This window comes from Pongo pygmaeus, chromosome 3 (assembly GCF_028885625.2).
Source record: "Pongo pygmaeus isolate AG05252 chromosome 3, NHGRI_mPonPyg2-v2.0_pri, whole genome shotgun sequence".
NCBI lineage: Eukaryota > Metazoa > Chordata > Mammalia > Primates > Hominidae > Pongo > Pongo pygmaeus.
In genome coordinates this window covers 172,087,124-172,112,153 of record NC_072376.2, presented here as the reverse complement: position 1 = coordinate 172,112,153, position 25,030 = coordinate 172,087,124, and the positions used below count along the sequence as shown (strand labels likewise).

The window sequence follows — 25,030 nt, the reverse complement described above, 5'->3', positions numbered from 1 at the left end:
TTCTAACTATGATCAGTTTTTCATACGGGAGAATTTCAATCATGTAAAAATAACATTTTGAAGAACATGTTTGTTGAAGATCAAATTTAGATTTCAGTTATTAAGACCCCGAAATAATTAGCCAGATGTGGGAATCAACATTCTCTGTCGTGGATGTGCAATAAGGCAAAACTTTGACACTAAACTGTAGAACTCACCTCTTCAGTGAATCAGGGTAATAATTCTGTGTCATAACACTATTGTGCAGATAACAAGAAAACTTTGGGGAAAGTGTTTAGCACAGTGTCTGGCACATAGTAAGTGTCCAATTATATTTGCTCATTGATCAGTGAAAAAGGCTTCACCAGAAAATTAAACTGGTGGCAGGAGAAAGACCACATAAAACACTAAAGCAATCTCCAAGGGCTTTTGACATCCACAACACCATGAGTGAGATGACAGTTTCTTTTACAAGGCAGAATAGAGAGAAAAACATTCCGAACTGAGAATCAGGAGTGTTGGGGTTTTTTGGTTGTGGTGGTGGGTCTATTTCCAATTCCCCTGGTACCTTTGGTTAACTCCTCAACTAACCTCTCCCAGTGTCAGACAGCTGTCTGACATGAGAAAAATAAGGGATTCAGTCTTAGTAATAGGTAAGGTTGCTTTTAATGATGACAACTCACTCATTTATAAGATATAACCATTATTGCTTCTATAACACTGGCTTTAAATTATCTGTTGTTTTTTAAATGTGCAGTATAGCGATTACAGGATAGCAATTATAATGTTTTGTGTATTTATTTTTAAAAACTGTGTGTCCATAGAAAAAGCCTAAGTGTTGCATCATACCCAATTAAGTTAACTACAACTGGGGGAAGTTGGGTTGATTGGCCCGGCAGGGAATAGCACCACTACACTCCTAGCGTCATCCTACCCAAATTAGAGTTAAATGAGCCAGAGGAAGACTACAGACTCTTTTGTGAGCTGGTGTTGCAAATTCAAATACAAAAAGTAAAGTTATTATGGTCGCTGTTTAAATTTGTATTAATCATCTATGTTTTTTCAGGGAAGAATGGGGTGGGTGGCAAGGATGCAGGGGAAGCCTGATGAGACCAATATTACACCTGATATTTATTGAGTACGTGCCATGCAGCAGGCACTGTGGCAAGCATTTTACATCCATTATCCCAATTGACTTATAGGTAGGCACAATGATTCTCATTTCATAGAAAAGCAACCTGCCAATGTTACTCAGAAGAGTTGTTGGGATTTGAAGCCAAGTCTGTGGCTCTATTCAGTGTTTTCCAGATTATTTCCTGAATATGGAATACATGGAAAAGACATAAAAATATGTGGCAATAGGCTGGGTGCGGCAGCTCACAACTTTGGGAGGCTGAGGTAGGAGGATAGCTTGAGGCCAGGAGTTCAAGACCAGCCTGGGAAACACAGTGAGACCTTTTTTCTACAAAACGTACAAAATTTAGCCAAGTGTGGTGGTACACACCTCTAATCTCAGCTACTTGGGAGGCTGATGTGGGAGGATCTCCTAAGCCCAGGAGTTTGAGGCTATAGTGAGCTATGGTCCCACCACTGTACTCCAGCCTGGACAACAGTGAGACTCTGTCTCAAAAGAAAAAATACAGACCGGGCACAGTGGCTCACGCCTGTAATCCCAGCACTTTAGGAGGCCAAGGTGGGCAGATCACGAGGTCAGGAGATCAAGACCATCCTGGCTAACACCATGAAACCCCATCTCTACTAAAAATACAAAAAATTAGCCAGGTATGGTGGCACGTGCCTATAATCCCAGCTACTCGGGAAGCTGAGGCTGGAGAATTGCTTGAACCTGGGAGGCAGAGGTTGCAGTGAGTCAAGATCGCGCCACTGCACTCCAGCCTGGGCAGCAGAGTGAGACTCCATCCCAAAAAAGAAAAAAAGAAAAAATACATACATATATATATAAACACACACATATTTAAGTACCATATATATATTTAAGTACTATACATACAGTGCTTAAAAGTATAAGGTTCACTGATAAACGCTGGCAAAGCTTTCCGGTTTACCAAGTGTGCTTTGTAATAGGATATTTGAATGTTATTATGTAATTGTAGTACATTCTGACCTGTGTTCATCTAGAGATATATCACTGCTATATAATAAAAGCTTCTAGTTTGTATCACTTTTATATCATTAAAATATATAACTTGATTCTTTCACAAATGTTAAAATAAGATACTTTTACAGGGCCACTGCATTGGCCTCCAAGTTGTAACTGGTAAAGTGGTTATCAACTCTGAAGTAGCTATTAAATTATTGAAACAAGACAACAGCCAAAATCTCATCTGTGCTGAGCAGCAAACCCTGAGTTTCATTAGAAGAGGCAACTATTGATTCATAAACAATAGGGATTTTCTGTAATAAAAAGGCATCTGGTGGCTCATGGAGACCACTTTTAGTCCCAGTAATGAGTTTAGTCACTGTCACAATACTTTATGACAATTTGGGCTAAATTTTAACTGCTCTGTTAGCCTGTTGTGCAGCATGTACAAATCCACATCTAGTTAATGCCATCAATTTCTTTATTGGTCTCGGTTTTCTTTCTTCTGTTTTCTCTGTGTTATTTTGGGGCACCACTACTCACTAGTCAGCCAAACTAGAAAACTGGGGGTCATTCTTACTCTTCAGTACACACTCCAAATATGTCTCCTCTGTGCCTGGCTTAGTTCAGGCCCCATCTCTACTCCCCTGGACCACTTCAACAGTTGCCTGCTGGGCCCCAGGCTCCTCACTTTTCTTAAGCTCATTTTCCACACAGTCAGGTGTCTTCTATTTAAACCCAACACCAACCAGTGTCTCCCCGTTTAAAACCTTTCAGAGGGCCAGGTGTGGTGGCTCACGCCTGTAATTCCAGTATTTTGGGAGCCTGAGTCAGGAGGATGGCTTGAGCCCAGGAGTTCCAGACCAGCCTGGCCAACGTGGTGAGACCCCGTCTCCTGTAGTCCCAGTTACGCCGGAGGCTGAAGTGGGAGGATCACCTGAGCCCAGGGAGGTCAAAGTTGTAGGGAGCCATGATTGAGCCCCTGCACTCCAGCCTGGGTGACACAGTGAGACTCTGTCTCAAAAAAGTAAAATAAATAAATAAATAAGACTGTAAAACCCTCAGGGGTCCTCATTACCTGCAGAGTAAAGCTCCAGCCTCACCTCCCAGCTCACCCTCTTAGTCATGACTCTCCAGCAATGCAGAACTTGTATTTTTGCTATGCACAGTGATATTGGCTGTTTCTCCCCTCCCAGCCTTTTGCTCAAGCTATGCCCTTTGCCCAAAATGCCCTCACCACCCACCCCAGCCTCCAGCTCCCTGTCCCTTGTCTAGATCCTAGTCAATCTCTACAACACAGTTCAAACATCGCTTCCTCAAGGAAACCCTGCCTCACCACATCATCAGCCCTCAGCTTCTGTCCCAGCCCCGGCCAAGTGATCTTCCTCTCTGTTCCCATGACTCTGGGGAATCAGGTATTTACTAACGTATTACTACAATGATCATTACTCTTACTACGTTGTATTGTCATTCTCTGTTTATGTGTTTCTTTAGAATGTTAGCTCATTTTTAAAAAAATGTAGGATGGAAAAAAGTCAACTGGTGGCTCTTGATAGATAGTCTTGATAGAGATAAGACTAGACAGTTCATAGCATACAATGCACATGGCCCTGACGCACATGAAAACATGTTCAATCACACTAACAAGAACAGAAGTGTAAATTACTATGTTACCATTTCTTACCTGTTATATTGAAAAAAATTAGAAAGTTTGACAACATAGTCTGTGGATGAGGCTGTATAAAAATCGGCATTCTCAGGTATTGTGGATGAGAATACAAAATGGCATAACCACGATGGTGGCAGGGTTAGCAACACTGAGCAAAATTACATATGTGTTTTCCTTTGACCCAGCACTATCACTTCTAGTAGTAATCTATCCCAAAGATGTCTGCAAAAAATATGAGAAGATGTATGCAGAAAACTACATTTTGTAGCAATCTTTGTAATAGCAAAAAAATTGGAAACAGCCCAAATGACCACTAATAGCGGACTGGTTGAATAAACTGGTAAATGCAGTTTGCAGCTGTACTGAGAGAGAGAGAGAGAGAGAGAGAAAGAGAGAGAGAGAAATATCTTTATGTAATGCTATGGAGTGATCTCCAGATGTATTAAGAGAAAAAAGCAAGGTAAAAGTTAGTATGTTCAGTATGCTGCCATTTCTTTAGGAAAGGTGAGGATATAATCATAAATACATACATATATATATATATTGTTTTTGAGACAAGGTCTCACTCTGTCACTCAGGATGGAGTGCAGTGGTATGATCACAGCTCACTGTAGTCTCAAACCCCTGGGCTCTCAAGTAATCCTCTCACCTAAGCCTCCCGAGTAGCTGGGACCATAGACACAGACCACATGCCCAGCTAATTTTTGTAGAGACGGGGGTCTTGCCATGTTGCCCAGACTAGTTTCAAACTCCTGGGCTCAAGCAGTTTGCCCATCTCGACCTCCCAAAGTGCTGGGATTACAGGTATAAGCCACTATGCCAGGCCTTGTAGTTATATTTTAAAAAATGTTTCCTGCAAGAAACAAACAAACAAACAAAAAAAAAAAAAAAAAAAGGAAGGAACAGCAGGAGGTAACAAGGATAAAAGCTAGACTTCTCTGAATATCCCTTAAGGATTTTACTTTGAAACTATGTAGATGTTACTTGTGAAATAAATTTTTAAATTTCTAAAAACTGAAACAACACAAAACAAATGAACCTAAATATGTCTTGAATTAGTGGAATAATTTTATGGAGAAGAGCTAACCTGGTTCTTCTCCCGTATTTTCCCTTCCCTCCAGCCTTTGCCATCAGAATGTCTGACCCTAAGCCTACAACAGATTAAAGTTTGTAACGGTCTCAAAGGCAAAGCAGAAGCCTGCATTTCCCCTGAAGGGTTAATGGGAAGTCCTCCAACAAAAGCCAAGATCTCATTTATTTTCTGCCTTGTTTACTAACGAATTACTTTCTTCATTTAGGTTCCTTCTTCCTTTCTCTTCTCAGCATCCTTAAAACCACAAGTGACATTAGCAGGCTTCTCTCTTCTAGGAATGTTCAAAGTTGGGCGCCTTGGAAAATGGTAGTTTCAAAGACACAACTAGGAACTTTTCAAAGAAAGATACTTTCAGCTAGAGATAGAGAGCCCTTGACTATGGGAACCAGAATTAATTAACAGCAGAAAGAGTAGGAAAGCTTCTGAAACTGTAGCGGGACATAGGAAGGTAAAGAAGAGCGTAATGCAGGTCAGGACCAAAGAAAATGAAACCAAAGATCAGTAACACAACAGCGACTGACTCTAGTTGCCCACACTGGGGAAATATATTCAGTTTCTGGTTAGGAGGGCTGAGTGGTTAAAATGAGAAGCACTCTTGTATAATACATTTGTGCATATGTGCTTACGCTGTCTAGTTATCTCAGGTCAGGTTCTCTGGAAGTGGGGGACAAGGTGGTTATTTGGGTTCAAATACCTGTGAAAGGAAAGGAGAGGAAGCAGGACTGATCAGAGGAAGAAGAAGAACTGTAAGGGCTCAACACAGCCTTGACCAATCTGGTGAGAAATGACTGGTCTTTATATCCCTACCTCATTCAGTCACCTGACATAGGCTCCCCTGGAAAAGGCTTGACCTCAGACAGAGGAGGCAGCTCTCTGCAGCCAAAGCAGACCCTGAAGGTGCTGACAGCTGGACACTGTCTGCTGACAGTCCTTCCTCCAGCTGGGCTACAAGCTCTTCCTTGAAAGGGAACCTACCTGAGTAGCACATCTCTTTGCCTACCATAAGCCTACTGTAAGCCTTTCCACAGTTAATATAGTGTTTTTCTTATAATTCTCAATACATTTACAGTAGACAACTCCATATATTTAGTGTTGAATACAAAATTACTGTTAGAATTTATCTTCAATGGATTATCAGGTAGCCGATATATTTCTATGCAAGCTAGAATTACTATTCATACACTTATTCATCCCACAAACATCTACTAACTATTTATTGCATACAAGTCTCTGGAAATTGAAATATAAATAGGTATACTTTTATCATAAACTCCTAGAAGTCAGATTCTAGTGGGGAGGTCGATAAAATAGACAAATAATTAAAGTGGTGAGTTAAAAAGATACGTCTAAACAAAGTGCTGTAGAGGTTAAAGGGACATGAAGAAGAAAGCACTTAGCTGTGTCTGCAGACATCCTCCTGGAAGAGCAGATGTGGGCCTTGGCTGTCAGAGGACAAGAAATATTTGTGTAGCAACATTACAGGAAGAGCAAATTGTATGTGTAAAGGCTCAGAACAATGAAAAAGCATTGCACAGATTGAGAACCACAGGTAAATTGACATGACCAAAGCACAAGCACTATTTAAGGAAGGATTGAAATATGAGACTGGAAATATATCTCTATATATTTGTGTGTGTGTAATTATCTCATTAATTTATTAATGTTATTTTTTACTGTATTTTATCTTGCCAGTGTTTGTCAAATATATTTAACCATGGTTTGTGGGGGCTTTTTGTTTTTTGCTATAACATATTTCTGCAAGACATTCTTTTTGAAATGTTGGAAGACAGTGGTGACTGAGCCTGCCAGATTATCTGGGACATAAGCTCGAACCGGATCTAGTACCTGTGAACAAGTGTATTCTGACTTGATATTGACAAATAAGGAAAAGTTATTACTGGATGCCAGTTCTGGGAAGACTGTAGCAGTATCTCTGTCTCTGCTCTTGGAGACTGGAATGCGGAACTCTGCAAGGAGGAACATTCTATCTCCCTGTCATAAAGAGTCGTTAGCAACCACCTGGTTCAGGTCACAAGCAGGGAGAGGAAAGACTGCAGAGTCTGTCGTTCTTTCTGGTGCAGCTTAACTGATTTGAAGAAGCCGAAGAAGAAAATCCAGTAGCACGGTTAAGACTTTAGCCATGGCATCCGTATCATACCAAAAGCCAACATCTACTACTGTGGGAAAACAAATGATTTTTACAGGTAAATAGTTTTTGTATATGCTTTCACAAGGAGATCTAAATTTGCTTTTCCTCTCACATGTATGATTTTTATATAATGGATATAACAATGAAATGATCACATATGTTTTTTGTTTGTTTTTGTTTTTGTTTTTTGGGTTTTTTTTTTTTTTTGAGACAGAGTCTCGCTCTGTCGCCCAGGCTGGAGTGCAATGGCGTGATCTCGGCTCACTGTAACCACCGCCACCCGGGTTCAAGAGATTCTCCAGCCTCAGCTTCCTGAGTAGCTGGGATTACAGGCATCCGCCATCATGCCCAGCTAATTTTTGTATTTTTGTAAAGATGAGGGTTTCACCATGTTGGCCAGGCTGGCCTTGAACTCCTGACTGCAGGTAATCTGCCTGCATAGGCCTCCCAAAGTGCTGGGATTACAGGCGTGAGCCACCGTGCCCAACCCACCCACATTTAATTTACATGATACTGCTATCTCATTATGCCCACTCAGTCTGATCATCATCATCTTGTTGCCATAAACATTTCTTTAACACAGCAGTTGTCACTATATCTGAGGTAACTTTCACAAAAGAATATTTGAATTAGCATAGCTTTTATGGTTTGTGCAAGAGAAACTTCTTTGATGTAATAAAAAACATACTTTTCATCAAATTTTTATTAACACTGATTTAAGCTTCTCATAACATTATAAACTTGACATATTTGCTTGATAAAAATTTGAGCAAGATATGCATTAAACCTAGTAAAGTTATTGGTTTGTGTTTTGTTCATTCAACTTACTTTAAATGATTTGGGCAGTGTGTGTGTGAAATTATAATAAAATCTAAAAAATAGAATATGACTAGTTGTGGTAAGTCTATAAGGCATAAACTAAACTTCATCTTATTTCCTTTTTTTCCAAATTATTTATTTTTTGAGACAGAGTCTCGCCCTGTTGCCCAGACTAGGGTGCAATGGCACGATCTGGGCTCTCTGCACCCTCCACCTCCCAGGTTCAAGTGATTCTCCTGCCTCAGTCTCCCGAGTAGCTAGGACTATAGGCGCACACCACCACATCTGGTTGTTTATTTATTTATTTATTTTGTACTTTTAGTAGAAATGGGGTTTCACCATGTTGGCTAGGCTGGTCTCGAACTCCTGACCTCAAGTGATCCACCCACCTGTGTTAGGCATGAACCTGGCCTTTTTTTCTTTTTTTCCAAATTGTGAGCATATTTTACAATGTTACAGAAAAATAATCAAATGCATATTTATGGTGGGCATTTATGATTTGTGTTGCTCATCATCCATCTCATCCACTCCCCTTCTTGTGACTCACTTGGCTTTGGGAAAACCATCTCTTTCCTCACTCTTACCTCTTTTTTACTCCTGTGAGAAGGACTTTGTCAACTAGGGTACACTGCTTATCTGCAATTCCTTTTACCTTTATTCTTACAAACTCTATTCATTTCCAAAGTTACTTAAGTCTGCACATTTTCTTTCTAGCCTCTTCAGTAAGGTTGTTTTATGCACTTGTAGTACAGTTAGATTTTCTTGTCACAGTCTGAATTCCTTCCTGAAATCCTACAATCTCCTAAATAATTTTTTTTTTAATTTGCATCCATTAAGGTTTGCTTTTTATGCTATTAAGTATATGGGGGTCTTGACAAATTAATAGGACCATGTATTCACCATTATAGTACCATACATTATAGTTTCACCACTTAAAAATTCTCTTGTGCTTCACCTATTCATTCCCCCCTCCCCCTTTCCCCCTAGCTCCTGGCAACCACTGATCTTTTCACTGTCTCCACAGTTTTGCCTTTTCTTGAATGTCATAGAGCTGGAGTTATACGGTATGTAGTCTTTTCAGATTGGCTTCATTTCCTTATCAATATAATTTTAAGGCTTCTCCACATCTTTTCATGGTTTGATAGCTTATTTCTTTTTACCACTGAATAATATTTCACTGTGCGGATGTGTCACAATTTGTTCATCCCTTCCCCTATTGAAAGACATCTTGGTGGCTTCCAGGTTTGGCAATTGTGAGAAATGCTTCTACGTACATTTATGTGCAGCCTTTTGCATGGATATGTTTTCAAATCAATTGGGTAAATACCTAGGAGAGTAATTGCTGGATCCTGTGTTAAGACAAACTGTCTTCTAAACTAGCTACACTATTTTGCATTTCCATCAGCAATGAATGAGAGTCCTTGTTGCTTTGCATCCTTGTCAGCCTTTGGTATTGTCTGTTTTTTACTTTTTTACCAAAAAAAAAAAAGGTCATTTAGATTTTTATCCTGTGTTTTCTTTTAGACATTTTACAATGTTACGTTTTCATTTAGATCTATGATCTATTTTGAAGAGATTTTTGTGCCTTTTAAAGTTTTAATTTTCATCAGCCAATAAATTTCCTCTTTTCCTTAGCCAGTTTGGGCTGGGTTTTCTGTCATTTGGAACTGTGCAAGAGTGTTAATTAATACTTAAAATTTCTTCTAACTTACACCAGCGTATATACTTAGTTTTATGTATTTACATAGTTCAAATTGTTGTCCCCTTTGATAGATTTCTGTCTTTCATTATACTGACATATAATACTTAGCTTCACAACCTCCTGTATTTTATAATTTCCTAATTTTTACTGTTACAAATTTGTATGAATACTTTGCATAAATTATTTTTCTTGTTCTCTTATTTTCATGTGGTATATATAGAGATAGCAGAATTAGCAGGTGAAAGATACAGACAGATATATAACTTATTAATGCCACAAGCTTTAGAGGATTGTATATACTATGAACAATGTATATGTATTTAAAGCCCAACAATTTTTTTTTTTTGAGACAGTCTCCCTCTGTTGCCCAGGCTGGAGTGCAGTGGTATGATCTCAGTTCACTGCAATCTTTCGCTCCAGGGTTCAAGTGATTCTCGTGCCTCAGCCTCCTAAGTAGCTGGAATTACAGACGTGAGCCACCATGCCCACTAATTTTTTGTATTTTTAGTAGAGATGGGGTTTCACCATACTGGCCAGGCTGGTCTCAAACTCCTGACCTCCGGTGATCCGCCCACCTCAGCCTCCCAAAGTGCTGGGATTACAGGCATGAGCCACCACAACCGGCCCCCACCAATATTTTTTAAAATCATTTTTATTACTTCAAAGAAGTAGATATGAATCCTTTTTTGCCTTTGCCTTTTACAAATTTTATTGTGACTATTTTAAAACACACGCCAATGAATTCCCACTTACCTGTCACCCATATTCAACATTTATCAAAATTTTGCCACATTTGACTCACATCTCTCGTCTTTTTCTTGTGCAAAATATTTTAAGCCCAGATATCATATTATTTCACTTACATATTTTATTGTGCATCTGAAAAAAAATGAACATATTCTTACATAGCCACATTGCCGTGACTGCACCTAACAAAATTAATAACTATCATTTGGTATCATGTAATTAACAACTCCATAATAAAATTTTCCTGATTGTCTCTAAAATGTATTTTTACAGTTGATTTTGAGAATAAGGATCCAACACACATTGCATTCCGTTGTGTTTTCTCTTTTTGTCTCTTTTAAACTGGTGCAGTCTTCCCTTCTTTTTTCCCTGCCATTTACTTGTTGCAGAAACTGGATCAGTTATGCAGCAGAAATGTCCAACATTCTGAATTTGTCAATTACTTCCTTCTCATATCATTTAACTTGTTCCTTTATTCTCTGTAAACTGAATTTGGCTCTAGAGGCTTGATTATAGCCAAGTTCAACTCTTTAGGGATGCTTATGTCTTAGATGGTACTGCAGTCAGTTCACAGAAATCAAACTTTTGAGCTGTTCAAGAATAATAATTTTAACTCCTATAAGGCCCATCACTTACTACCTTTCTAACCTATTGGAGCTTGGAGCTCTTTCCTCCATGTTTGTAACTGTTTTTAATATAAAGCCCATGTTTTCATAAAAACATTAGTTTAAGTGAAGTACCCAGGCTAGGCAAACAAAAGATTGATTTAATCCACGCAAATATTGTGCAATTGTGATAAAAACATGAAAAATATCTTGTCACTATTAATAATTACTATGACAATAAAATATCATGGGAAATAATTTAAAAATCATTTTGGATGTCGATAATGTAAAAAAAACTACGTAGAGGATGAGAAAATACTGAGGAATTTCGCAGTAATTCTGAGAGTTTCTTTAGAGCACTTTTAAGAGTTTCATAGGATTTTTATTGATTTCTAATTTAATTTTAAAATGAAATTTTGGCTGGACATGGTGGCTCACACCGTGTAATCCCAGCACCTGGGAGGCCGAGGCAGGTGGATCACTTAAGGTCAGGGCTTTGAGACCAGGCTGACCAACATGGTGAAGCCCCATCTCTACTAAAAATACAAAAATTAGCTGGGAGTGGTGGCATACCCGTGTAATCTCAGCTACCCAAAAGGCTGAGGCATGAGAATTGCTTGAACTCAGAAGGCGGAGGTTGCAGTGAGCCAAGATTGCACCATGGCACTCCAGCCTGGGCAACAGAGTGATACTCTGTCTCAAATAAATAAATAAATAAATAAATGAAATTTTACTTTCTCTTGGCGTAGGCATAACACTACTCTTTTTTTTTTTCTTTTGAGGGAGGGTCTCACTCTGTCGCCCAGGCTAGAGTGTAGTGGCACGATTATGGCTTACTGCAGCCTTGACCTCCCTGGGCTCAGGTGATCCTCCCACCTCAGCCTCCCAAGTGGCTGGGACTATAGGCGTGTGCCGTCATTCCTGGTTAATTTTTGTATTTTTGTAGAGATGGGGTTTCACCATATTGCCCAGGCTGGTCTTGAACTCCTGGGCTCAAGGGATCTGCCCACTTCGGCCTTCCAAAGTGCTGGGATTGCAGGCATGAGCCACCGCACCCAGCCAACACTATTCTTTTATTTATCATTTATAACTACAGTTATTTAAATTTTCATTTTAAAAAATTTCCACTGAGACTTAATTATTCTGTGTGATGATTCACAGTATATATTTATCTGGTATACTCGACTACTTAACTAATTTGATCACTCATCAAGTCTTATTTTTCTATCAAATTTTGATATATTTCCTTTTAAAATATATTTTTTATGCTAATTTTTTATCCTACATATTTGAAATCCAATTTAACAAATTGAATGCCAATTAAATACTAAAAACTTGTCCATTAGCATTGGAGGATACAAAAATATACACGAAAAAAAAGTTCTCTTTTCTAGAAGCTTATAATCTATTGGATGACCAGAACATAATAGGGTTGATTTGCTCAATCTAAATATCCATCACAGCATAGTGTGGCATCCAAAGGAAACACAAATCCAATTCCAAAAACCCTGAGAAATAATGGGAAATTACCTCACATAACACTACACAAAACTCAGCCATATGTTTTGTTTTGTTTTCCCACTCATTTCTCTTCTTTTTGAGTATCATATTTAGAGCATAAGTTACTTCCTACATTGCAGATGGATCTTGGAATTTATTTAGTTTTCAATTAATAAAGGAATTGAAATTCTTTTTGAAAAAACAATTGGTGGATCCAACTTATAAAACCTTTTTAAAAAGTTGATGTATAACATACTCTATTAAGTACATTAATTTGTCTTTAGCTTGATAACATTTTACAAAGTGAGCACCTTTATGTATGTACTTTTAGATTAAGACAGTGAATATTTTTATCACTCTAAAAAGTTCCTGTATGTCGTTTCCCAGTCAATCCTCCCACAGTCAGACACTGTTCTGATTTCTATAATTCATGTTTTTGCTAACTAACTGTGAGTTTTAATCTAATAGGGCCAGCTAACCATCTGTACTTTTAAAACATTTATCTGCTGGCTATTCTTCCACAGAAGTTTTACTACCAATTTGCTAAGTTCTGTAATGACATAGTGAGGAGATTTTATAAATAATGTTTGTTTGTTTTTTTGAGACAGAGTCTTGCTCTGTTGCCCAGGCTGGAGTGCGGTGGCATGATCTCAGCTCACTGCAGTCTCTGCCTCCTGGATTCAAGCGATTCTCCTGCCTTAGCCTCTCGAGTAGCTGAGATTTCAGGTGTGCACCACCACGCACAGCTTATTTTTGTATTTTTAGTGGAGATGGGGTTTCGCCATGTTGGCCAGGCTGGTCTCGAACTCCTGAGCTCAAGTGATTCACCAGCCTTCACCTCCCAAAGTGCTGGGTTACAGGTGTGAGCCACCGCACCCTGCCTAGATAATGTTATTTTTGTATTACAAAGATTTTACTATAAAAACCTTATAAACAAAATTAGGAAGAAAATTTAAAAACTACTTTAGAGCATGGTTATATATTTTTAAAACATCTGTTTACATACAAATGACATTAATTTGTTTACCCAGTTCCAGGTCCTATGCAATTTTAAAGTTTAAAACTTGGGCTGAATGCGGTGGCACACACCTATAATCCTAGCATTTTGGAAGGAAGAGGTGGGAGGATTGCTTGAGCCCAGGAGTTTGAGACTGGCCTGGGCAACACAGAGAGAGTTCATCTCTACAAAAAATTCTAAAAATCAGCCAAGATGGTGGTGCACACCTGTGATCCTAGCTACTTAGAAGGCTAAGCCAGAGGATAGCTTGGGCCTGGGAGGTCGAGGCTGCGTTGAGCTGTGATCACACTACTGCACTCCAGCCTGGGCAACAGAGCAAGGCCCTATCTCAAAGGAAAAAAAAACACTTAAAAATTACATTTATTTAAAAATACATTCTTTAATTCAGATTTTTCTTCATTAATTCCTACTTGGCTCAAATTAAATATAGTTAATGAATAGTTAATATAGGACATAAAATTAAAAAGGCACTGTAACAGATAATCTAATTTAACCTATTTTTTCAGATGGGAATACTCAGGGTTCAGGTAAGTTAAGTGACTTGCTGAAGGCCACACAGCCTTGCGAGAAGGATGGAAGCTTCTGCCTGCTCCCTGTTTATATGGGGTATTTATGTGCCTTACATCCAGATTACTGACTAAATAAAAGTATTAATATGTTTAGTCAGCCATCATATACCTACTAGAAAGTCTGCTCATGTAAACCAGAAATATTACAGAAATCTACCTTACAAAGGAGTGATCACAGCATGAAATTTCTGTTAGAAATACATTAGAATTGGAAATACTCTCTAGGAAATGGCCAAAAAACGATATGATGAATGAAACTGTAAGTGGTCGGAGAAGTACATAAATGTATATGTAATTTTGAAATGTATTGCTCCATTAGCCAGCATTTCAGACCCACTTATTCATCTTATTTTTTGCTCTGTGAAACTGTCATACTAATAGTTATGTCTCAGATTCAATTATTTTAAAAATAGAAAATGACTTCACGCTGAATTGCCAGTGGTTTCCTGTTTGAAGAAATAATAAACTAGTCCTACTGCAAATTCAGCTTAAGTCCCAGCACTATAATCCACAAGGCAACTCTTTTAGATTTTTAAAAACTAATTCATGACAAAAGCTTACACATTTTAATGGTACTGAAACATTGGGTTGACTAAACTGCATTTTATTTGTCTATTTTTATTTTTACCTGCATTTTATTCTGTTGTCATAGCATGCAGTTTGCCCTGAATCAAAATTTGTTCTATTATTTTAAGATATATTGTAGACAATATACGTATGTCCTTACCATGATTCTTCAGTCTATTCAAAAATAATAAATTAAAAGCTAAGATAGTTGGAAACGATCTTCTGATAGAATATAATGGGCCATTTATTGAAAACAAAATTGCCAAACATCTAGTTAGCTTAATTGTATCCAGTTGCAGTGATTTATTTGCTAAGGACATTAGATATTAGGCATTGCTATCATAATAGCAAAAGTGGGAGACCTTATTCATTGTCCTCCATCAAACACTGTTCTTTTCATAAGATGTATTATTATATTTACAAAACTATGAGTGTTACATGAAAGCCTTATCTATAGGTGACAGCAGCTCCAAATCAATCCTACCTTAAATTATTGGTCATCTAACTCAACAAAATGTGATTTACAGAAAAAAAAAATCAGTTGCTGCTATCCCTTTGAAAAGCACCTGAACCAACCCCTTAGAAGAGGACTTCTAAGGAAAAGCTTTGTCTTAACTTCAAGTTTTTTGGTTTTGTTTTATATATGCATAAATATAAATATATAAATATAAATATCTGTACATAAATAATTACTGCATAAGCTAAGATGGAAGGGAGGAGGATTTATTTGGCTTTCCATGGCTTTACTTAATTTTCCAAAGTTGATACTTTGTAGGTTATCTTAATATCACTTCTTAATTTTTTTATTTTTTATTTTTTAGCACAAACACATTTATTTATTAACCAAAGGGATGATCCTAATTAATCTAATACTGAAACAGCTGCATGTAAAATATTTGTGATAAAGATAATTGAACACAGTAATAAAAAAAAAAAAAAAGAAGCAGTATGGAGATTTGCCCATTGAACTGAGCTTGTTGATTTTCATAGCTATTTCCTGTCAAAGTGATGATGAAATTTTTATTTTACTTTTTTATAGATCTGAGAACTGGTGACATTGTTCATGACACAGCCTACCATGAATTTCCCATCTTTCAATTTTCTTGTTATTGTGCTTTTCTTCCCATCCCACTCCTGATGCTGAACCAATGCTCCATCTGTAAAGTTGTAGAGAGTCTGAGTTTTTTTGCTATGAGCTGTAGTTTCTTCAAACTTCTCTCCCAGGGTACGAGAAAACTGTGCTGTTTTCTAAGTGCTCTAAGTTTTTATGGTGAGGTTTTTGTCATCACGAATGATGATACACTCTGGTTTGGCCATTGTGCCCATTTTTCATAAAGCTATTCCCACTCCTAGTTCCTTCACGTATTCATCAAGGCCTTTGCTGTCCACTAGGCATCATCTTCCAGCTGCTGAACAGTGGCTGTGGTGGGCACAGGAGGGTGTGCAGAGCAAGCTTAGCAGGGTCGTCGTGGGCAGCGCACTGTGAATATGACTTCTTTAAATCAGGGTGAAATGCTCTTGATTAAGCAAAAAGAAGTTTCTGTTGTTGAAACAGGATGTGAAAAAATTATTAAATGCAAGATGAGTTGATTGTTTACTGTGTGCCAGGCCCTGTGCTACCTACTAGGAAATAGGTGTAAGCATGAAGATCCTGCTTCAAGAAGCAAAAACTGTAAACTTAGACACCAATGTCGGCTTTCCCCTTAACTCTTTTGAACTCATTTTTTAAAAAATCTGTAATTTGGGGGATATAAGGTTTTCTATCATGGTTTAATGAAATGAAAGCACCTGTAAATAATATGAATTTAATAATATTTTTTAAACTGCTTTTTTCTCTTGAGAAGTTGATTATCTGGGTGAGATTGGTGCTGGGGAAAGGACACAAAACCATCTTAAAATTCTTTTTTTTTCTTAGTAAGCCAACCAAGCACACCTTATTTCCCAAAGTCTGAAGCCATATGCAGGTTTTTAAAGTACAGGAAGAAATAATCTAAGATTATTTAAGCAAATGGTTTTAAAACTTTAATGTGGAAATTATTTTCCTGGAGAGGCTTGTTAAAATGCAGATTCTGGGGTGGGTGTGCTGGCTCACTCCTGTAATCCCAGCACTTTGGGAGGCTGAGGTGGGGGGATCACTTGAGGTCAGTAGCTCGAGATCAGCCTGGCCAACATGATGAAACCTCGTCTCTGCTAAAAATATAAAAATTAGCCAGGTGTGGTAGTTCACGTCTGTAATCCCAGCTACTTGGGAGGCTGAGGCAGGAGAATTGCTTGAACCCAGGGGATAGAGGTTGCAGTGAGCCAAGATCGTGCCACTGCACTCCAGCCTGTGCGACAGAGCAAGACTGGGGTGGGCTTGAGAGTCTGCATTTCCATCAAGATCCCAGGTGATGCCCACCCTGCTGGTTTCCAGACCACACTTTGAGTAGCAAGGATCTAAACTGTTCTGGCTCCACCATTTACTTATTTTTGTGACCTTGGACAAGATACTTACCCCTCTGTGTCTCAGTTACACTATCTGTAAAATGGCCATAATAATATCTACTTCACAGGGTATTTAGTGGGGTAATACGTACAGAGTACTTAGTGTCTGGCATGTGGTAGGCTTCACATGTGTTATATGTGTATATGCATATCGTCACCTGAGGTAGGTCACAAGCAATATAAGTAAACTGATGGCTACTGGGCCTAGAAGATGAAGTTATTTGTGATGCTAATCATTATCCTGATAAACATTGGCTTTTTGGATTTTCTTGTAAACCTGATCTAAATAACATTAAAGAAAAACAAGTTCCATTAAAAATATTTTACAGTAGAATGGCCGAGTTTGGAATTCTGCCTATAAACTTCATTAGTTTACATAATCTTGGTTGATGAAAACTCTATGTCATTCAGAAAGAATAGAAAGATCTCATTAGGGGCCCCTGGTGGAAAGCTTTTAACTACAGGCGTCATTTTGTCTGTTTACCTTGAGTCTGTTTCCCTTTCCTTTCTTCCCTTTCTTGCAAGAGGAGAGGTAGCACAAGCTGAACTCCAGCAAGGAAGCACTTTACCCTTGACCCCTACTGTGTATGATCCTAGTCAATTTCATTCACAGCGAGTGATAAAGGATAAAGTGCCTCACTGTCTTGCTAACCCCAGTTGCCAGTAATTATCTCAGAAAAGGTAGAACCTTTCACCGTGCCTATTAAAAGCCCCCTTTGACCAAAGATATCACCTTTTAGAAAAATATACCTCAGGGAAAAGTCTGCAGTGGATAGAAGATTATCCATGCCTTCAAGAATAATGGCACTGACGGAGACATCAAATCATTTAGTTGGTCAAATCATTTATTTGAGGCAGCACTTTCTAAAATAAAGGAGATAATTTCTGGAAAGGACAGGATTGCAGGAGAGGTGGTCATTTGAGAGGAAGAAATGAACACAGATGGATTGATTGCCCCTGCTCTGTAGTAAGGGTTGAACCAGACAAACATCACAAGGCATCCAGCTACTTCGTTTCCAAGCTGAGTCTGAGCAGAACTGCGTTCCTAGTCAGGTTGATGCCTAACTGTAGCTCTAAAAAGGACTACAACAGCCTTGGGAAACCTGGTGGAAGAGAGAAGAGATCTGCTTTATTTCTAAGCTTTATTCTTGTCAGTCAGTTGACCTTCTCGGGCTGGAGGAGCGGAGACCTGAGGGCAGAGCCAGGAACTCGAAGTGGCTAGAACAAGTACAGCAGCTTCTAAGTTTATTAAACAATGATCAAAACTCACAAATGCATAATTGGAGGCAAGAGTGGTTACTGAGGAAAAAAGAGATACAGTGTGCCATAAAATGTGAGCCTAATCCTGTTTTGGGGTCCTTTGTGAACATTCTGTCCGTGATACAGCCATTCTGTTGGTGGCTTTAGAGGATGACTCTAGAAGATTGTGAGATTTATTCATAACATCTACTTTTATTTAAGTCAGATTATCTCCAAATTTGGATGGGAGTTTGTCTGGTCATTTTTGTGTGATGAAGTGACGTAACCACAGGTTCCTCTAGAGAAGCAGAACCAATAGGATATAGCAAATGAGGGATTGGCTCATGTGATTATGGGGGAGAAATCCTATAATCTGCTGTGTGTAAGCTACAGAACCAGGAATGCTGGTGGTACAGTTCCATTCCAAACCCGAGGCCTGAGAACCAGGAACACTGATGTCTGAGGGTCCAAGCAGAGCACAAATTTGCCATTTTTCCATTTTTTGGCTCTATTCATGCCCTCCAGGAATTGGACGACGCCCACCCCTATGGGTGAAAGGGTCTTCTGTCCTCAGTTTACCAATTCAAATGTTAACCTCTTCTGGAAACACCCTCAGACACACCTAGAAAAAATATTTAACAAGCTCTCTGAGCATCCTTTAGCCCAGTCAAGTTGACACACTATATATATATGTATATATATATATATACATATTTTGAGATGGAGTCTCGCTCTGTCACCAGGCTGGAGTGCTGTGGTACGATCTCCGCTCACTGCAACCTCCAACTTTCTGGTTCAAGTGATTCTCCTGCCTCAGCCTCCCGAGTCGCTGGGATTACAGGCAGGTGCCACCATGCCCAGCTAATTTTTGTATTTTTAGTAGAGATGGGGTTTCACCATGTTGGCTAGGATGGTCTCGATCTCCTGACCTCGTGATCCGCCCACTTCAGCCTCCCAAAGTGCTGGGATTACAGGCATGAGGCACCGCGCCCAGCCAACACATGAAATTAACCATCACAGTCCTCCTGAAGGGGACCCTGAGCTAACCACAATCTGCGTCTAGGGCATTGCAGAGCAAGATGTAATATGCATAAGAACCACTTATGGAGACACTTAAGAATGCAGAGCCTCAGGCCCTATACCCCAAATTGTTTTTTGGGGCCTTGGAGCCTGCATGTTAAAGAAGCACACCAGGAGACTGTGATGCAGGCAGTCCAGTGACTCATGTGGGAGACACAGTAGGCCCAGAGCGGTAGGTGCTGTGTATGTTCTGCACCTTGAAGCTCACATGTGCTCCAATTCCACTGCTCTTTACAATCTAACTTTAGTAGGAAGATCAGAAGATGGGAACATCCTTTTAATTTTAATTATTATTTAACTTAATTTATTGAAATTAGCATGTATAATACCGTTCTGTAAACGACTGTATAAAAATGGAATATGTTTTCTGCCCAGTGAATGACGGCACTGGTGACAGGATAATTAGGAATCTAAGTAGTCAAAAGTTATGCAAACAAATCTGAAGTTAAGGGAAGATTAGTGAATAAATGCTGGTAGCATTTGGGTTACATAAATTCTGTGTTCATTGCAAGGAAATAATACCTCCCACATCTCTTTCTTTTAGGGATTTCCAGACTCTTTCAAAGTTCCATTTACAAGCTAAGTAGCTATCACCACCCTCTTTTCATAAAACGGAAACAGAGCAAAGTAGGCATGCTCATCATGTGGGCTGAATAAAGAAGTTAAAAAAATAAAATGATCTATGATTCCAGATCATACCAAGGAACTGACATGGTAGATTTCATTTATTTCCTTTTCTGAGGATTCTATAGTCACTTAGAACCCAAGATCCACCACTGAACCAAACTCACCTTCCTGATCACCACCCCTCACCAGGATATGCACACCCTTGGAGATGCAGAAATGTCCTGAGGAATGCCAGCTTCTTTTGTCTGCATGGATACAAAACAATCCGTTCCAGATCTTGGGGATTTCTTTCTTTTCTCAAACTGAGTATCTTAGACTCCCTTGTAAGTGAGCTAAAAATAAATAATAGCATTGACCCAGGCATAAAACTACTCAGAAGATAGAGATAGAAATCAGGATTTGCAGTAAATCCTATAACATTGTGTTGATTCTACTTCTGCTTCTGAAGGAAGAAAGATGCTGTGGAATTATTGTCTACATGTATGGATTGTTTGTGTGAAGACCATAAAGTACAAAGTTATTTATGTTATTCTATATATTGGTCAAGAATCCCATTAATCATGGTTAAATAAGCAATTTCCCAGCTGCTGCTCACCCAGGAGCACTCTGAGGCATGAGCACCAGCATGGAGAAGCTGCTCATTCACAAATCAATGCGGGACACTGAAAGTCTCTGCCTCTGTGATTTTGTGATGAAGGCTCACAGTTGTCCTGGTCCACAGCATCTTAATGTGAATGGCTTTCTCCAATTGGCCGTTATGGCTGCCTATTATTGTACCTGTGTTTGAATGGCTTTGGAGGATGACTCTAGAAGATTGTGAGACTTATTCATAACATCTAGCTTTTAATTAAGTCAGATTATCTCCAAATTTGGATGGGAGTTTGTCCAGTCATTTCTGTGTGATGAAGTGACAGAACCACAGACAGAAACTATACGTGTAAACCATTGCTGCACCACTGTGGACCCCCTAAGAGAACGGCAGAGGCCGGGTGTGGTGGCTCATGCCTGTAATCCCAGCACTTTGGGAGGCTGAGGCGGGTGGATCACGAGGTCAGGAGATTGAGACCATCCTGGCTAATACGGTGAAACCTCATCTCTACTAAAAATACAAAAAATTAGCCGGGCGTGGTGGTGGGTGCCTGTAGTCCCAGCTACTCTGGAGGCTGAGGCAGGAGAATCACTTGAACCCGGGAGGCAGAGCTTGCAGTGAGCCCAGATCACGCCACTGCACTCCAGCCTGGGCAACAGAGTGAGACGCCGTCTCAACAACAACAACAACAACAACAAAAAAGAACGTCAGAGTGCCTTAGCTTAAATGTTTGGAAGTTGAAGCATACATTTGGGGCTGTGATTGTGGCCTTAAGAAAATTATGTATTGTATGAAAATTAAGGACCATCTGTTAAAGCAGAGTTCAGACTTCCCAGAAGGTGGCATAGGGTAGCCTCGCAGATAACTGGAAAGGAAAAGACTCCCTCACCTCTAACCGGCCCAGGGGTAGAAGGTCCAAGGGCAGGGATACCTCAGTGTGGGGCACTCACTTTGTCACATCTCCACTGGACACAACTGAGTAGATAAAATTTTGAGCAAGTAACTCTAACATAAGGCAGCTTCAAAGACAACTTCTACCATAACCGCCATCCCTGTAGTCTGTGCATTAAAAGGGATGACAAATATTTTGATCCTCTGCTATCTCCTACCCTCACCAAATGACTGATATACCCTTAACCTCTGTTCTACTCCCCATCCCACCCCCTGCGCATCTCTCCATAGCTTCTTTCTATTCTACAATTGCACAGAGATGGAAGAAGAATGAAAAGGGGAAAGATGCACACATAGAAAATCACAAACCTTAGTCTCTAGTTACATTATTAAAAATTGCTACCAAAGGACATTTAGGGAATCTTTTTTTTTTTTTTAAAGATGGAGTCTGGCTCTGTTGCCTGGGCTGGAGTGCAGTGGCACAATCTGGGCTCACTGCAACCTCCAACTCCCAGGTTCAACCTGCCTCAACCTCCTGAGTAGCTGGGGTTACAGGCATGTGCCACCACACCAGCTAATTTTTGTAGTTTTAGTAGAGGCAAGGTTTCACCATGTTGGCTAGGCTGGTCTCGAACTCCTGACCTCAAGTGATCCACCCGCCTCGCCCTCCCTAAGTGCTGGAATTACAGGTGTGAGCCACCGTGCCTGGCCCATTTAGGGAATCTTGATGAAAGCTTTACAAATCAACTCTAATTTATTGTCCCCCAGAACTCATTTACTGTCCCCCTCTCTCCAGTCAGCAAACCCAGCAGGCCAGATGGCTGGCATCCCTCTCGTTGCACATTTCCTTTGCCTTTTCTTCTGGTTTTAGTTTCTCCCTTTGTCCAGGTCAGCAAAACCTTGTTCCTGCCACAGCCACACTCTGGCCTAAATTGACCAATTGTCCCAGTGTATTCAGGATAAAGGGATTCCCAGGACACTGAACTTCAGTGCTAAAACTGGGTTGAGCTGGTTTCCTGAATTCTAACCCTTGCTTGCTGACCGGGCCAGGCAGCCTCTCCAGTGCCATGACGTCCACTTCCACGTGCAGAGAGAATTCAGATAAGCACCAAACAGAAGGGGAGGCACTCGCGATGTCAGAGTACTGGGCAAAGTTCCCGCATCTATAGGCCATTACTGACTTCCTTCCTTGCAATCAGAAAGACAAAAAGATGCAGGCCATCCACAGATATCACCAAGTAGATACCCACCTCTAACTCCGAGGAAATCTTGTGCAATTATGACAGGTGACATTCACTGGTGTATTTATCCAGCTATGGTTTGCTTTTTTTTTTTTTGAGACGGTGTCTCAAAAAGAGCTCTGAGCTCTTGCTTGTTCTCCAGCATCTGAATCACTCTCCTGCACTGGTGTTGGAGGACTATCCACTTGGGTATATCACAGGCAGAAACTTTCTTGTGAAGCGTTCTATTTGGGCAACTCCAGCTGGGGAACCAGGACTTCTAGAACACTCTTTTTGGCTCCAGCTTTAAAGGATAGGGAGATAGGACATGCAGGACCTCCTTTTGCCCAGGCTGGAGTCCAGTGGCGCGATCTCAGCTCACCTCAAGCTCTGCCTCCTGGGTTCACGCCATTCTCCTGCCTCAGCCTCCTGAGTAGCTGGGACTACAGGCGCCCGCCACCACGCCCAGCTAATTTTTTGTATTTTTAGTAGAGATGGGGTTTCACTATATTAGCCAGGATGGTCACGATCTCCTGACCTCATGATCCGCCCGCCACAGCCTCCCAAAGTGCTGGGATTACAGGCGTGAGCCACTGTGCCCAGCCTAGTTTGCTATTCTTCTTGACTAAAGAGGACTTTATCAAGACCACCTGTTGACTTCATTATAAACCCAAGGAGAAGACTGTGAATTTATCCCAAATTGATTCCAGTAATTCAGAGATGGCCTCAAATTTTGCCAGGGGGACAAGACCAGCATTCTGAACCATCATACTTGCCTAGGGACAAAAAAATTAATACAATCTCCTTTCACTTTTTATAGTTTGGACATTTTTTTTGCCTTGTTCAATGATAAGCCATCCAGGTATTTGTCCAGTTTTCTATCATTAATCAGTACATATTGCCTAACACTGAGTCAAAGAAATTATGTAAAGTGCAAACTAGAAAACAACATAGTGCCTTAGCTGGACTGAGCTTGCCACAGCTTGTGGCAGGTTAGTACTGTGTCAGCTGAGCCCATTGGACTACATGTCCTAGATTCCCTTCCCTACATAGTTTTGGGTTTGTCTGGGCCACAAGAGACACTTTGTGGGAAATTTGGAAAGCAGGAGTGAAGCAGCAGACATATCACTTCAATACAACAGCAGTCCCCAGGGGCTGCTGCAGCCACGTGGGCTGTTACTGATATGCTGCCTCTGTTGTGGTGGGGCAGCTGCCACATCCACAGAGACCTCCAGCTCCTTCCCTGCCTCCTCCTTCAGTGTCACTGGCTTCTGGGCCAGGTGATGTTTAGCCTCATGTTGAAAGGCACCAGTTTCAGTGCAAACCACCCACTTCATCAGTGTTGGAGGCTTGTGGGTGATAGGAGACCTCTTTGGGTTCCACTAATCCTCATGGGTTCCAGCTTGGCGGACAAGTTTAAAGCCCACTGACTGTGTCTGGAGCATCCCAATCCACTCCTGAAGCAGCCACAGTAGTCCTAGATTTGTGTGATGCATTCTTATTCTAGCCCACTTCTCGCTTTGTGTTGCCTCCCTGTATATCTTATAAGCTGCCCCAAGACATCCTCTTTACCATTCTCAAACCCACATTGGCTTGACTCCTTGGCTCTGAGCTCTTGCTTGTTCTCCAGCATCTGAATCACTTTCCTGCACTGGTGTTGGTGTCCTATCCACTTGGGTATATCACAGGCAGAAACTTTCTTGTGAAGCGGTCTATTTGGGCAACTCCAGCTGGGGAATCAGGACTTCTGGAACTCTCTTTTTGGCTCCAGCTTTAAAGGATAGGGAGATAGGACACACAGGACACACCAAAACAGCCCAACGCAGAGTACACTAAAAAGATCGTGTTAGGTGGGGTGGGAGGAATCACTTGAGCCCAGGAGTTCAAGGCTGTAGTGAGCTATGATTGCACCACTGCACTCCAGCTTGGGCAATGAAGTGAGACTCTGTCTCTTAAAAAAAAATTGTTGGAGGAAGGAGTAAATGAATGAACTGATTTGCAGGGGCTTGAGAAGTCTGCAGTCTAAGGCCTGTGTGTGTGTGTGCGTGTGTGTGTGTGTATGTGTGTGTGTTTGTGTTTTGTCTTACTGTTCATAGGCACTAACTTACAAGTTTGATTGACTGTTCCATCCAGGGAGTCATTCGGGATAACTGTTTATCCTTAACCTGGGCCAATAATAATCTCAGCACAAAAAGGCAGTGCAGAAAGAAACTATCATTGTACACTGTTTTTGCTCACTTTTTCTTTGCCTGGAATAGGGTATGTTGACGGAAAGGAAAGGAGTCCTTTTTCCTTTCCCATCTAACATTTCTCTACTACTACTTTCTCAATGATTTATACTATTTGTTCACTAATAAAGGACTGCTGAGGGCAACATCTAGC

General features: G+C 40.2%; 1 protein-coding gene across 1 annotated transcript in view; it reads left to right on the top strand.

Moving 5' to 3' along the window:
* The first annotated feature begins 6,839 nt into the window (after window positions 1-6,839).
* Window positions 6,840-25,030, top strand: part of SPMIP2 (sperm microtubule inner protein 2) — a 141,457-nt gene continuing 123,266 nt past the window's right edge. Inside the window, exon 1 of the mRNA XM_054484853.1 lies at window positions 6,840-7,046. Within this exon, the coding sequence (XP_054340828.1) occupies window positions 6,983-7,046 (64 nt within the window). The 5' untranslated portion in view covers window positions 6,840-6,982. The remainder of the gene's footprint in view (window positions 7,047-25,030) is intronic.